The following is a 16,292-nucleotide window of genomic DNA, read 5'->3' as shown; positions in this document are numbered from 1 at the left end:
TATATATATATTAACGAGTCTAACCTGAACTGAGAATGTCCTTTAGTATTTACTTCAGGTAATCACAATTTCCCATAAAGAACTGGGTTCCAGATAAAATATCTTATGTGATTATAATCTTTGATTGACAAAATGTCACTCATTATTTTTGTCATTATTGCCTCTTAATTTCTACAACTTTAAAATATTTGTTGTGAGAATAAAGGAGAATTTTACATACTTGAATTTATTCTCACTGGCCAGATATTAAATTCTTTGTTGTCTTTCTTAAAAACCCTTGTTGTATATAGTTTTGAAGCTTGTTTGTCTTTATTCCTATAATATCCATTTTAAAGATAAATTTCTTTTATTCTACATTTAAGCCTGATATGAGATTATGTTTTAGCAAGATATCATTGTAGTGTTAGACATATTTTTGTGGATTTAAATTGGGCCAAAATTTAGGTCAGATGAGTCTGATTATTATTATTGTGAATATTTTTACAATTAAAATTAAAAAAAAATGTTCCACTAAAAGCCATAAAAAGTCCTTTGGATTCAGTACTTTGTAAGGAAATACTGTTTCAATACCAAAAGTTGTGCAAAGAGGTGTTTGGTCAGGAATATGCTCAACTATCAGATTTGTATTCCAATTAAGGCCACCCATTTTATGAAAGCTAAGTGTGGGCCAGACGATTCTCCCATCCCTGTTTTAATTCACAGCTAATATAAGAATAAATAATTATTTCGCACAGCCAGACTTCTGCACGTGATGCACGTTACGCAGTTAATAGTTTGTAAAGAACTATGCAATGGCAACAGTCCTTGTGCTACCCAGCTCCTACTATTTGGATAAAGCATTTATAAATAAACGTTTGAGTCTGATAATTACAAAAATTTGAGATTTGTGGATTCATTGAAATTAAAGTGAAAGTTTTTGAAGAAACGCTGTACTTATCAAAAATGAGAGCTGATCAGATAACTTCTGTGACACAATGCCCACCTGGATGTTCTTTAGTGTTAATGCTCAAAGGATTAATTTTTTTAATTCTTTTTCTCTTTCTGGTTTCAAAATTTTTTATTAAAAATGATTTATTTTCACATTTAAAATAATCATTTGATCATAACTGAAGTATTATGAATAGTGCTATGGGAGATAAGTGTGAGAATAAAAGCCAGTCTACTATTGAACCTGTAGTGATAAGAATCTCTATTACTACCATCTTGTAGTTATCTTCCTTCAGAGCTCTCTAATCTGCCATTAAAACAATTCTACTTGCATTCTACTGCTTGTTCTATGTACACTCTTCTACTCGCTCTGTGTTTAGCACACTGTGCATATTTGTGCTCTAACCATACAATCACCCTGTATTCCATAGGCGTAACACTCTACCACATTAATGATCTCACCCTAATAATAGTTTACTCAATTTATCATTAATATTGTCAGTCATAGATTCGGTTAAGTACCATTAATTATTATATTTAGTTGTTGGGAATAATTTTCTCAAAGATTTTTTCTGTTATTTTACTCTACTTTATTGTTATTTTGAATATTTACCAACAATTAATTTATACTTTTTTAATGTGAATTCATAAATAAATATCATGCTTTCTGGTTGTTTTGTTTAATATTTTATTAGTTTAAAGCCATTGAAATCTTCCACTCTAAGACCAAAAGCTGTTAAACTTTGAATTTTATCTCATTTAATATACTCACCAGACTAATTCTATGCTGATTATCAGTTCTTCAAGCATTTGGTAGAAACATTTTTAAATACTAAGCATTCCTGATATGACATTGTCTTTTACTTTGCTTTTATGTAGAATGAAAAAACCTTATGGTTTAAATGGATACTGTAGAAAGAAGGAGGATTATATAATCTTAGTTAAGCAGATACTATTCCTACAGCTTCAATTTTAGACTATATTTTAAGAAATTCTTTTATTTCTTTACTATCCATACATGATTTTTTTTTATTAAATAAAAATCTTAATAATGAAATTTTAATTTGCAATTTTATCTGTGATTATTAGTATATAACTGACTATTACAAATTTAAGTTATATATTCATTTTATTCTTGCAGAGTTCATTTAATTAAACCCACAAGCCTTGATTGATAGGAAACTTCTCATTTTATAAATTTTCTTTGAATAATTAAAAAAATCTTGATTCAAATTCTGACTTACAATGATATAAATTAATTTTATTCCTCTACATACAACATATCTTAAAGTATTGATGTATGTCACATTTACGAAAAATATAAATGTCATTGCTTCCAATTCTCTTATGAGTTTCATTTTCACTAGAACTATAATCAATTTAACAATTTCAAAATAGGACCCATTCTTACATATCAACTCATTTGATGGTTTATCCATTCTAAGATTGTGCATATTCAGGTTATAAAATGAATTACCATTATAGGCATTCATAGAAGGTTCTAGATTAATAGATTTACATGCTGGATTATTCTTCAAGGAAAATATTGTATTATGTTTAGACCTTAATTATTTTTAATTATTCTAATTTAAGGCCCTTTGATCTGAAATTATTCTTAACACCAATCTGTGTTGTAAGTACAAATCCATATTGTTATAATTCGTTGTGTAATCACCTTTGTTGATGTAGAAGAAAGCAAATACTTTTAGGACAGATTGATTGATTATCTGAAATATTTATGTGCTTTTAAGCAATTAGTATATTATTTTACTCCCCTATAATTTATTTTGTTTTGGTATGTTCCATTATTATTTTATTTTTATTTTATTTATTTTCATGATGATATGAAAGTGTTGTATTTTTAGTTAATTTTCTTATAATTTATTTTATCTATTTATGTTTATTTTTTATCTAAAAGTGGATAATCATGTTTATATTTAACACTTTCATATTATAAAAATTATTTTTTTAGTTGCTTTATTTTTACCATTGTACTTTATTATGATCAGAATGACGTATACCCACGCAAAATGCGCGATGTGGTACGACAGAAGTCACTCTCGGATGTGGATGGGAGTCAGATGGTGAGTGTGTTATTGCGAGAAAACCCTTCTCCTAAGAGCTTGCAATCTCTCTGCATTATGGGTCATTGTGAACTGTTTCTTTTTTCTTTTCTCTTTTCTTTATGCGTAGATAAAAAGAAAGTTTTTCAACTAGTGCGTTCAGTCCTATTTTCTTTTTCCATTTTCTTTTCTGTTTCATAATACAATGTTTTTTATGTCATGAATAAATCTCATCAGAAATACTAGGGCTCTTATAAAGACAATTTTTTCTTTTATATATCTGTTTTTAAATATCAATAGGAAAAACTATTCATTTAAATCATAAAAGTAAATATGTGTAAAAAAATATTCCTATTTTAATCCGCCGGTTTATCCTCAAAGCACAACAAAATGTGCAACCTGCTTGCTTTAATCTTTCTTTACCCTTACTAAAATTCTAAAGATTCTAAATATACCTCTGCTTTAATCCTTCTATACATATATACCTTACACATTTTGTAGTATACTTGATTCAAATAATATTACATTGTCATGCATGAAATGTCCATTTGAGAAGCAGGTTGTAAATAAAAAATTGAGATTGAAATTAAATGTATTTTATTTAAAATATTTACCATCTTTTTCAACACTCTTGCTAAAAACTAAACAAGTTTCTATTCCAGATTTTAAAAAGTTTGAATAGTGTTGAAACAAACGCAGAAAACACATTTTTCATGTCTTAATCATTTTTAAACAATTTTTGTTGCATAAAGTTATCCAAACTCTGAAAAAAATGGTAGTCTATAAAATAACAATAAGATAGATAGTCTATAAAATAAAATAAGATAGATCTTGTGAAATGGAGAATATGGTAGAACTTCATAGTGTTACTCCTTTAATTCAAGAGAAACACATTGGCATTTTAGCTGCTGATTGTTCAGCTTATGTGATACCTAATTAAGTTTTTAGCATTTCCGATCCATTTTAATGTCTTGAAATGGCTATCCAGCATGTGCCAAAATCTGATCTAACTTCTCTAATTATTTAATGAGGGCCCTACTCTATATGTTTTTTAATATCTTTGACCTCTATTGATGTTGGAGGCCTTTTACAAGGTAGATTTTCTAGGGTACGTCCTGAAGAAAATTGTGAAAACCAATGAAAAATGGATTTTTCATTACATTTCATTTTGCCAAAAGCTTGATTGATATTTCTTACTCCCTAGGCAATGGAATGTCCAAATTTGAACTCCAAAAAAAGAAAAACACTCAAAATTCATGTGATGTCTACATTATCACATTTGAAATGAAACTAAAATCTGTATTCCTTCTTGGCAAAAAATTTCCCTGTTAGTGAATAGAGGATTAGAAATTGTTTATTAGAGATGGTAAATAATTTGCTGGGAATCAACTGACATCACTTCAATCCTCCCAACATCATGATTTAAAAAAACTTGAACATTTTATGCGTGACAATTCAATAGTTTTGCACTGTTACCATATCCTGCTGTAAATATTATTTTGTTTTTTGTGAAACCTTATTAATTTAAATCTTTCAAGAATAAATTATCATTTCTATTATATAAAATATATAATAACCTTTCACTTTCTTTGGATTATTGTCCATTTATTTGACTTTAATTCAATTGCTACTCAATTTCAACAGCAACACCTCAGAACAGTTAACCGTTCAATCATTTATATTATTAGCATTATATCTTTTTCCTTGAATATTGTTCTGTATGAATTCTAAAGTTTAAAAAGTAATTAACTGATTTCTGCCAAAGTTACTTTCTTCTACTAGACACTATAAGACCCCATAACCCCATCGGGGATATATAATTTTGAAACTTAACAAGAAAATGACTTTTCCCCTAGTGAAATTCATCTATCTGTTCATCAATTACATGCATAATATATTAGGCCAAACATTTATACTGACATAGTTATTACCTCTATCTTTAATTTACTTTTTATATTTCTGGATGATGTAGATAGAACAAGATGAATACTTTAAAAGTTTTGTTTGATCTCTTTTAGCATTAATTTTCTATCTGTTGTTTTTGAAAGTAAAGAATTGTTTTTGGTTTTTTGTATGTTTGTATATAAATTTTAAATAGAGGTAGGAATGATTTTATAATTTCCTCTCAAGTTAACTCCTTAATTCAGAAAGTGGCCTTAAACTTGTCACGATGTATAATGTATATTGACAAATGAAAAAATTCTAAAAAAAAATTCAAGCAAATGTTTTAGTTTTATAATGGTACTAATAAACAAGGAGTAGGCAGATCAACAACATTATCATTATCTTCAAGTATTTCTTTTTATGTGAGTTCATTACATCAATTAATGGAGTATTCTTAGTTATGCCTATTCTTATTTATTTATTTATAATATATGTTAATACAGATCAGCTAGAAAATTATATTGTAAGGCACTAGAGGTGCTTTATTTCAGAGTTAGGGAAAGATTTACAATCTACAATCTTAAGTATAATTGAAATCCAATAGTGATGTATAAGGCTATAAGGAAGAATTATAATTAAGAACAACTTCAAGTGCATGTAATCTTGATTATTGTAAATAATTTCAAGAGTAAATCAGCCATGAAGGATCCGAATTTCTATTAGGATCATATTTATTATTGGTAATCAGTTTGTTCAACACTCTATTCCAACTGATTCGTTTATATTCTTAGCTCATGTCATTTAAGGCCTCACAATGTCCAAAAAGTGCCCTCTCATATCTCGGTGCTCCTTTGTGATTTTTAGTCGTTTTTATATTTACTATGGCCCAACGATTCATGGTTGATAGTTATGAATCAATATTTTTTAATAATCTCAATTTCTGTCAGAGGCCTTAAAGCTATTTATAAAAGGTTTAGGGTGACAGTATATTATTTTTATTTATTTGTATTATATTTATCAAATTGTTTCATCATCCTGGAGCTTAGCCTTTGTTTTTTAGTACCTATTTCTTGTCAAATGTATTTGAACCCCTTTGTAAAGTGTAGATGTGACTTTGCTTGCTCGAAGTTTAGACATTGTTTCTTTGGCCATCACAGGCACTTCCCAACAAAGTATATTTGCTGCCTGCGGAGACAACATATTTTCCAATCTGACTTCCCTTACTCTTTTCAGAAATCTGCTCTTATTCATTATTTATTCATGGTTTGAACCCTTGCAGCTGTGAAATTTTGAGTCCCGATTTGGGGGCTATGGGGATCCTAATGTTCAATAGTTTGTACATCTAGCCTTACTTAAGCAAATTTTAAGGTAACACTTTTCTTGAAAATGTCTCTTGTGAGTTTGGGGATATAATTTGTCTTTTCATTTTTTTTCTTTTTATTAACTTGAAATACTTGGAGTTGTAGGAATTTATTGCTGCAACTTTTTTTGCATTTAATTTTTATATTCCAATTTTCTTTTGCAACATATGTTTAAAATTACCCACTCTCTCAATGGTGTCCTCATAAACATTTATGGATTTGCCTGACAGTAGCTATAAATTTAGTTTTATATATATATTCTAGGTGTATAGTTAAATTTTTTTGGTATTACTGTTAACTATTGAAGATATATTCATATCTTATCTTGGTTTTGTTAGAGTCATTATTTGCTTTTATTTCAACCCCTAAATTCGTCTGTTATAGAAGAACGACTGAAAATACCTCCTGAAATGCACTAATTTAAACCAGATTACATAAAAGATTTTTTTCATTATTATTTAAAATTTTATGAAAGTTTGGAAATCAATTAATAAGGTTTTACACTTGTCGTTCTAAAAAAAATCATCATATATTAAAATGTAAGGTTCCTTAAGTATAAGAAATTCATTAATATCAAATACTTTCAGCTGTTTATTTTCCATATGACCAAGAAAACGAGGGTAAAAAAAGATGAATAACATTACCTAAATGATTAAAACAATGGAGTTTAATCAACAACTGTTGATCAGATAATTAATTTTTAAATTAAATTCCAATTATTACTAAAAGACCAGAATTGTGCATGGTGTGAATTTTATTTTGGTTTTTGGAGAGGGTATAATTTTTTTTTTGTGTTAAATATGTTTTTCTTATCAGGATATTTTCATCAATTTTAAATTTTTACATTATATGTTCAATTATTTTTAATGTGCATATTTCTGACTAAGCAATGTTCAATCAGACTGAAAGTATTCATTTTTATCCGTTATGCCTTGTTTATATGTAAAAAGGTCCAAAATAAGGTATCAGGGCATCCAATCTTGATAAAAACAGCAGGGAAGGACATGGTATTTTTCCCATTTTGTACAGCAGCTATTGCAATAATTACTAAATTAAAACTAATATATGCTTTGATTAATTTATAATGTAAGCTTTAATCTTATTTGAAATGTTAAAATTACAGGACTAACAAACAAAATTAATCCCTGAAGATTTCTTATGTATTGTTTAATCATCCTTTTTTTGTGTTATATTCTATTTAGGTTATTATTTTTAAGATTTGACTTTTGTAATTGACTAAAAAAAATAAATAAATAAATAAACACAATCCTCCCCTACTTCAAAACTGAAGTGAACTATTCAAGTTACTTAGGATCCAAAACATTCATTATCCACTATTTGCTCTTCGCTGCCATCTGTAGCTTTTCGAAGACTATTGAGCCCATTATTTTAGTTTTTGACATATTTTTTTCATAATCATGAGTAATTAGATTTTTCATTTACTGACCCTTATCTAGGCCATTTATGAAGATAGGGGACATTTACAAAATATTTTTATATCATTGTAACAAAGCCTACAAAAAAAAAAAATTATATATATATACTAAACATTACATATCTTTGCAAAGCTGTATCTTACACAAAAGATTGTTTTTAAACTGCCTATAATTTTTCCTCAATTCTGCATTATTTGTAAGTTTGAATTAATAACTTGCAAATGCTCATAAAGTTTCTTCAAAAAGAGTATAGTAGAGTCAGAGGGTAGATAAATTGAGTAATAAAATTACAATGACACAAGAATGTCAAATAATCACTTTTATGGACTCGAGGTTCCTGAAGAAAATTTGGCCGTATACTTTCTTTTTTTGTTTGTTTATAAAGGATTAGGGATTTGGCCCACACAAAGCCAAATTACCAGCTTATTGATAATTTAAAAAATACGAGAAAATATTAATTTACCCAATTACTGTTTTATTAATAATGTATTAAATATTTTTATGAAAATGCGTTTCTTATTTTTATGTAATTTATTTTGAATTATTTGAAAGTTAAAAAGGAAGAATAGTCCAGTTTGTTAACATAAACTTTAAGTATCTTTACTATATTAGTTTAGTGTTTAAAAAAATAAATAAATCAAATCAAGAACCAGTATTATTTAACGTACTGTAATTTTTTTAATACATTTTTTTTAATACATTATCTTTAAATAATTTATCAATTATTATAAGTGCTTCTTCTATACCAATATTTTGAGATCACCTAAATGAATGTTTTAAGGAATTTATTTTGTTTTTTATAAGTTTAATTGGAGGCATTTTCAACTTCTTAAATTTATATTTGCTTGTATTTTGTTACTAATTTTATAAATAAATACATTTAATTGTAATCAAATTTATAATATGTATTTAGGGTTTAGGGACATTGAAGAAGGGTAAACCTGGATGTGAAAGTCAATCGCAAGAAAAGCTTACACAGGAGGGCGGTGATTTAGAAGCTGGTGTAGTTCAAATTTCTTCTCCTGGTAGGAAACGGAAGACATCACAGAATACTTGCAGTCACGGAAGTTTCTTCTTAAGAGTTGGAGCAATTGGTATAAAAAAAAAAAATATGTTTATACACCTTATAATTTATTTATATTTACATCCTTAAAAATGTTATGTATATTATTCCTTAATTTTTTTAATGGTTCATAGGAAAAACGATCTGAGTTTATATTTTCAAACTTGAGCTGTCTATTCATTTTGTAAAGTGCTCTTAGTATTGCAGAAACTGATATAAAAAAACTTTGAAAGTTACTCTAATACAGCGGTCCCCTAACATTTTTTGCCGTGGCACCTTCTAGGGCTAAAAAAAAAATTCGACACCATTTTGGGGCTAAAACAATTTTGCAGCACCCCTGTTAAGCTTAAAAAAAAATTGCAGCTCAATTATCCTAAGTGTGGTTAAATATCTAAGAAAAGAAGATTAAACAGTGCAAAGTTAATGCTGGAAAGCACTGTATATTTGCTATTTTAATTTTTGATGTTGTAATATTGGGATTGACTTGTGGCACACCAGGAATATACTCAGGGTTTCCCAGTTTGGGAACCACTGTTCTAATTCATTGAAAGCATTCATTAACATTTTTATTTGTACTGCTTGTTAGGCTTATCTTTAATATTAGTAGTACAGAACAACTGTAAAACGGGAAGCTGTTCCCATTGTAGAAACTCGCTAGCTGAAGTGGTTTGGCCACGTCATCAGAATGAAAGAACACCGAGATCCACTAGTAAACTGAGAGCTAGGCAGTCCTGGTTAGATGTCCACCTACGCCCGTGAGGCACTACTGGATGACAAAAAAGAATAAGAAGACATTTCAGAAGGCTTAGACAATGGCAAGATAGAGAACATTGTTAAAAATTAATTATCGACTAATTATGATAAAATATCAATTTCACAGTTCACTATTTTCTCAAATGTCTAAATTTTTGGACTATTAATTTTTTTTTTTTTAGGTTATCTTCATAAACCTGATAATTGTTTATTTATCAAATTCAAATCAAGCCTATGTTTTTTTAGTCTAACTAACAAGCAATATACACCCTGTTCCATCCAATAAATAAAAAGAAATTATTTTAATATTTAACTTAAGTTTAATAATAAATTCAGTTGCTAGAGTTTACAAAGCCATACTAAAGTCAGCTCTGATATATGTAAGACCTGGGCTCTAACAGGTATCCTAGAAGGAAGATCAAGATAATCGAGAGATTTAAATAAAAAGTCATATGCATAATTACATGAGCGATCTGAAATTAGAGCCTTAATACATGGAGGAGAAGAACTAACAGTGGACTGCTTGCAGAGACTGGTCAGTCAATATCTCATAAAATGAAGGTAAGGAGGTTAAGATGGGCAGGACATGTAGCTCAAAACAATCCATCAGGATGCTTTTACTCAACAATGAATGCCAGTATAGTTGGCAAGAGACCACAGGAGAGGCCGAAAACCAGATGCATAGACAAGATCGACAAAGATGCAAAAGAGCTGCATGCAGCAACCTGAAAAGTAGTAGTCCAAGTCAGATAGGCTAGAAGAGAGCCGTTGGTACTTGAAAGAGTTTAACTCCTGACTTCCGTGGAGGTTTGAATCTGGTCTGGAGAGTCGATTTTTTTCTGTTGTGATCCACTACATGAAAGCTTCCCCACCCCCCTGGTTAGAATAGGGTGGTAATCTGTTGATAATTCTCCTACCTCATCTGTATGTTAGAAATTACCTGGAAGGGGGTCATAAAAAAAAAAAAAAAAAAAGCGTGGAGAAAGCTGCTTTTGGCAACCCCAAGGTCTGTGGAGTAAAACAAGAAAATTAAATTAAGTCGGTTTATATATTTTTTTTTTATCTTTTGTTTAAAAAATATTTCTAATTATAACCAATGTAATGAAAATAATAATTTTATGGTGATTAATTCATATGCAGATAATAGATAAAATGTGTATAATGAGTTATCATGAAAAAATCTCTTCCTTGTTAAAAATACTTTCTTTTAATGAATCATTAACAATGTTTCAGGGCTATTGTCCCATCATCAGGTAATCCATTACCCTCAATCCACACAATGCTTATTATATATACAATAATTCAATCAATTAAACTTACTTATTTTTTACTTAAAACAATTACCTTAATATAAATATGTCTTCAAATTTCAAAATTAAGCTGTTCTTCTTATCAGTGTGAGAACTTATAATATTAATTAGATAAAATGCATATTTCTTCAATATGGTAATAAATTTTTAAGTTTTTCTGAGAGTAATATTTAACATCTTTTTTAGCTTTTGGACTTGCCACAATGATATATAATGGTCTTGAATTTGGAGCATTTTTTGAAATTCCATTTACATCTCCATGTTACCAGATCCTTAGAGGTGTTAATCCTGTACTTCAAATGGTATTTACATTCATGCAGATGTACTTCATATTTATGAACTCTAGAGTAAGTAAAATTATATTTAAAAAACTTATTTGGTACTTATGAGGCATAAAAACTTATGTTATGATTTTATCTTAATAAAATCCTTTAGGTAGAATATTTTACAAATTGTTATCAAATTACTTTATACCAGGTTTGATAAAGATTCCTTACATTTCTGTTATTAAGTGATAGATTTTAAAAATATATTAGCTTTATTACCAAAAAATTAGTTTTACTTGAATTTTCACAATGTGGGACAGTTCATCCTGGTTTACAATGCCTCGTGCACAAAAATATATATTTCATTTTATATCCAATTACAATATATAAATATATGTTCATAATATTCAAAATAGATATATTACAACCTTGATCCCAAAATCTCCTTATCACATTTTTTATCTCATTTATTTTCTGTAGATTCTTGAAATAACAACAGATAATAAATTCAATCATACTTTATGATTTACTTAGAACTTTACATTGGATTAAAAATTTAATTGGGAGGTTTTGAAATTAAGGTCATGATTTATATTTCTTATTACATTTTAATATATTTCACATTAAAATACCTGAATACTTTCTAAAATTTCAGCTGAACATTCACAGGTTTAAAGTTATTGCTCGTTTTGGTTTAATGCATATTGTGGCCACTAATTTGTGTGTTTGGATAAGGACCTTAGTGTTAGAAAGTTTAAAAGAAATATCCGGTTATTTAGAAAGAAATTTAACCACTGCTTCACCTTCAACAGCTAGTTTCGCTAATGAGTTTCCTTCATTTGGACGTCCTGCAGGTAATTGACATTTTCAAAAAGTTATAGAAGTACTTTGTGTTTTTATTATAAATAGTTCTTATTATTCCATTTATACTAGTCTTTTGTTATTCTTATGGCTGAATGGAGTTTAAACTTTAATGTCTGAAAAAATAAATGGGCTTAAGTTTGAGCTGTATTTAAGAAACTGCTTATTAAATTTAAAAAGGGAAAATTATTATATTAAGATATTCATAATATTAGATTAAATAAAATAATCATACACATATAGCTAAAGTGGCTATCATCATATGATATGTAAATATGTAAAATAAATATGTATATATATATTTATAGATGTGTGATTGCTGACAAGCACAATTATATTCTATCCACCAGTTCAAAGAATTGATTAACAGGCCAAATTACTTGTTCATTTGTTCCTTTTTATTTTATATAAAAAAAAAAGATACAAATTTTGCATGTATAAAACTAATATATCGCTAAAAAGTTTCTTTAATAAATATTGTTTATTATTTATTATTAACATTAAAAAAAAGTAGACATGGTATCTGAAAATTTTATAATATTTATCCAATAACTACTAGTTACAGTTATTTGTTTAAATCTCTTTGTCACTACCTCAGTTGTTTGTAGTATGAGGTGTTTGGATTCATGGTAGTTCCTATTCTTTGTTATTAGGAGTTCATGAAAATTGTATGTGCTGATGGTAACATCTTAAACTAATGTCTTGGCTTCGAGTTGTGTCATTTATGATGTTAATAAATGTGTAATACTTTTCATAGGATGGATTGTATTATTTGGATATTTTAGGTTTTGGACACCAGCTGTATTTGATTTCAGGATAATGATTTTAAGTAAACTTTATCGATTGATTATTGATTAAAATTAATGTAGTCTGAATAATAGTTCAAGTGATTTGTAGAATTTATTTTCCATTCTGATATGAGCTCACTATATAAATCTCTTATCCAGGTAAAGTATAAAGTTGCTCATTTCCTCAGATGTAGAAATTGCAATATTATTACAATACATGCAAGGGGAGAGGCCAATATTCCAGGAAGATGAAATTTGTTCCAAATACTACCTCTGAGTCAGTTCACTGTATGTTAGATCATCGAAAGGGTTAAATCTTGCATTTTCCAATCTCAGCTAGTATAATAATGTGTTTATACTTATGGAGAGATTAAAGAATCCATATTTTTAGATTGTTGAAACAGAATTTTTTTCAAATAATTGACTTTGTGATTAAAATGACTTATAAAAATGGTAATAGATTCACGGTATAGGATAAGTGATTTCTCCTAATATTTTTTTTTTTAAATGATTTTTTTTTCAAATATCATATTAATTACTGTGATATGGGGGAGTGAAGAGGAGGAGGAAATAGAATGGAGAAATATTTTTATTGTACATAAGAAAAAATAGTCATAAAAAAAGGAATATTTCTTACTGTGTGTTTTTATTTATTAGGAAAAACTCATGTGATCATTTTCTGGATATGTAATAAAAATTAAAACTATTTTTCATGGTTGCCTTGATTTCTCATTTTATTTCTTATTTTTAATCATATGTTTATATTAGTTTCAGGAAAGGGCCTAATGATATAGTTAGTTTTAATTTATTTCAAAATACTTAAAAGTTGAGTTACAGTTTACAAAGTTTTTCAAGAGCTATTATTTTTGAAAGAACAATAGCATCAGCGTTGCCATCTTCTTTAAATATAAATAAAAACATGGTACAAAGAGTGTAACCAGAGAATATGAAGAGGGAAGATAAATTTAATAATTCATAAATAAGTATATGATAAATGACGAATAAGTAAATATAAAATAGATTAGATATACATTCAATGCAATTTTTTTATTTTAAAAAAAATACATTTCTAGGGAACTAAAAGTTGTAGAAACAATTTAGTATAATTATTTATTAAAAAAAAAAAAATCACTCTTAGAAACAGATCTTGACATTGATTACATATACTATTATCATTAAATATCAACTAGAAAAATTAATAACTATGAAAAAATAAAAATATAATCAAACTCAATTAATTCACCTTGTTGAGGTCGCAGTGGTGCCTTATATCCAATAGACTACTAGATCTTAAAACTATTATATTTTCTCCCATTAAAAATCTATCAAACTCATCCAGTAGTGTTGCAAGTATTGCAAAAAAATCTTTCTGGGTAAAAATAAAAGAATTACTAAAATATGGAACAAATTGTGTCCTGTTATGGGAATCAGTGGGCATAGAACAAGTCAACTCTAAGGCAAAAATGGGACTGTCTCAAGATGTACGAGACAGGTGGCAACCCTCAATAGGATTCATTTTCAATACATAAAAGTTTAATGGTATTCTAAAATAAAATTTACCTTCAGCCTATAAGTTGTATCACCTACTAGCTATATATAAATGTTAGGAATTGATATGTTTAGCTAATAAAACCAATAAGCAATTTTCATAATGTATATAAACAAATTAACAAACCATCATCATCTGAAACTTTCATTCATTCATATTATGTTTTTTTTTAATGTTTTGAGTTATGTTTTCATTTATATTTACTTATATCTTAAAATAAATGTACAATTATTACTGTTTATACAGGATTTCCTAGTATACAGGTTTACCCTCCCCTAACCTGTACAATTTTTGTATTTGATTTCCCTTAATCACAATAGTAACTTCTGGTCTATCATTGGACGGTATAGATGATGTTCTGCATCTAACTGAAAATTTTACAATGGGATGGGGTAATTTATTTATGCATCCTGAAGCCAAATGAAATTTTAAAACAAATCCATATCTTCGGTACTTGTTTGATTCAACAATTCTTGAAGGCGTAAACCACCAAAAACTGCTAACAATTATTTGCTAATTTTGACAATTTTTGTGCAAATGGTATCGAAAATCAACAGAGAATTCAATTTCCTATCATCATAATCATAAAAGTTACCTGATATGATTTTGTCCTAAAATCTAATTTATTATTAGAATCAGTAAGAAAAAAAAAAAGAGTATCTCATTCAATTGGCAATTCCAGAGTTAGGTGCGTTATATCCTTAAAAGATAGACCATATGCCATTGTTATTACCAAGTGATAATCAAATGAAAATTTTAAAAATTTTAGAGGTTAAGGGAGTGAAAATGCCTGCTGGGACATCCTCTATAACCCTCCTGAATGAGAGTTGTCCATTATTTGTAGCATGCTTTTGTTGTTAGCTCCTGAGGGTTTCCGGCCTGTACTGACAAATGTTGCAACAACTCCCTCTACCACCACAACCACCATGACAGCAAAATATTTTCGTCAAACTGTGCAGACATTAGCTACAAGCACGGCCCGTGCAATTCGTTCCACAGTCCTTCCCACCATTATGACTACTACCCCTACTACCACAACAATGAGACCAACCACAACTCCTACCACTACCCATATTTCTACCACACTTTCTACCACACCTTCCACCACTCCATTCCAACCCTTCTTCTTTAACTCAAATTTGCGCAAGAATTTCACTGAAGGTAAAATCTTCAGCTTATTCAAATTGTCCCTGCATGATAAAATAGCAGTTAGTGCATTCTGGTGAATACTGTTATAGGTTTAGTCGATGTTGGATGAATTTTTTTTTTAATGTTATTCATTTTTTCTCTGCATGGCTAGAGTTATTCATTAATTGATGCCTTTGCATGGCTACTTATAATTTATTGTCCCTCATTGAACTTTGATGATTTTAAAAGGTGACATTCCATCATATCCATCTTAAAAATTGATCAGATGAAACCCCCAAAAAAACTCATTTCTAATAATATATATATATATAGATATATATGAAGATAAATAAAAGTGTATTACTAAAATAAAGAAACTGCAGAAAATATAACAAAGAAATAGAGAATTAGTTTAAAGGTACTATCTAAAGCAATGATTTAGATTAACATCCTGGATTAGTTTAGTTGATAGAAATGGAATGCAGTCTGAGGAATATATTGACATTATTGACAAAGTTACTAAATTTGGTTTCATGTGTCTAATGTGTAGTAGTATATTGTTTTATTAGTTATTTCATAGAAGTGTCAAAAATCAATAACTCATTTCCAAATTTAATTTAAGAATTCTTTTTTTTTTTCTTCTAAAAACAAAATAAAATGAACTACTTTGTTATCAATATTAAAATCTTATGATAAAAAAAGTACAATTCAATATTCATAAAAGTTCATGCTTAGAACTTGTATAATTGAAATCAGTTTTTAGAAAGTTTAACAAAAATAATAGAACTACTTTTGATCTGTTTATTAAACACAAATTAATTATTAAGTATAAATTACGAATATGTATTGAAGTTTGATCAATGCTATGGCCAATAAATTTGTGAAGTTAAGCCATTTTGAGTT

The 16,292-nt window shown here is 28.2% G+C and overlaps 1 protein-coding gene across 16 annotated transcripts in view; it reads left to right on the top strand.

The window, feature by feature from the left end:
* OtopLa (Otopetrin-like a) overlaps positions 1 to 16,292 on the top strand; it is a 331,346-nt gene that overhangs the window by 307,153 nt on the left and 7,901 nt on the right. For 14 of the 16 annotated variants that reach the window (XM_067047772.1, XM_014431191.3, XM_014431183.3 and 11 more), the window contains 5 exons: positions 2,937 to 3,011; positions 8,585 to 8,765; positions 10,984 to 11,144; positions 11,719 to 11,917; positions 15,123 to 15,422. In XM_067047772.1, the coding sequence (XP_066903873.1) occupies positions 2,937 to 3,011; positions 8,585 to 8,765; positions 10,984 to 11,144; positions 11,719 to 11,917; positions 15,123 to 15,422 (916 nt within the window). The remainder of the gene's footprint in view (positions 1 to 2,936; positions 3,012 to 8,584; positions 8,766 to 10,983; positions 11,145 to 11,718; positions 11,918 to 15,122; positions 15,423 to 16,292) is intronic. The other 2 variants (XM_067047769.1, XM_067047773.1) reach the window with 2 other exon arrangements.

Source organism: Halyomorpha halys, unplaced genomic scaffold (genome assembly GCF_000696795.3).
Source record: "Halyomorpha halys isolate HHAL.00 unplaced genomic scaffold, Hhal_1.1 Scaffold949.1, whole genome shotgun sequence".
NCBI classification, from domain to species: Eukaryota; Metazoa; Arthropoda; class Insecta; order Hemiptera; family Pentatomidae; genus Halyomorpha; species Halyomorpha halys.
This window is presented reverse-complemented; position numbering and strand designations above follow the sequence as displayed.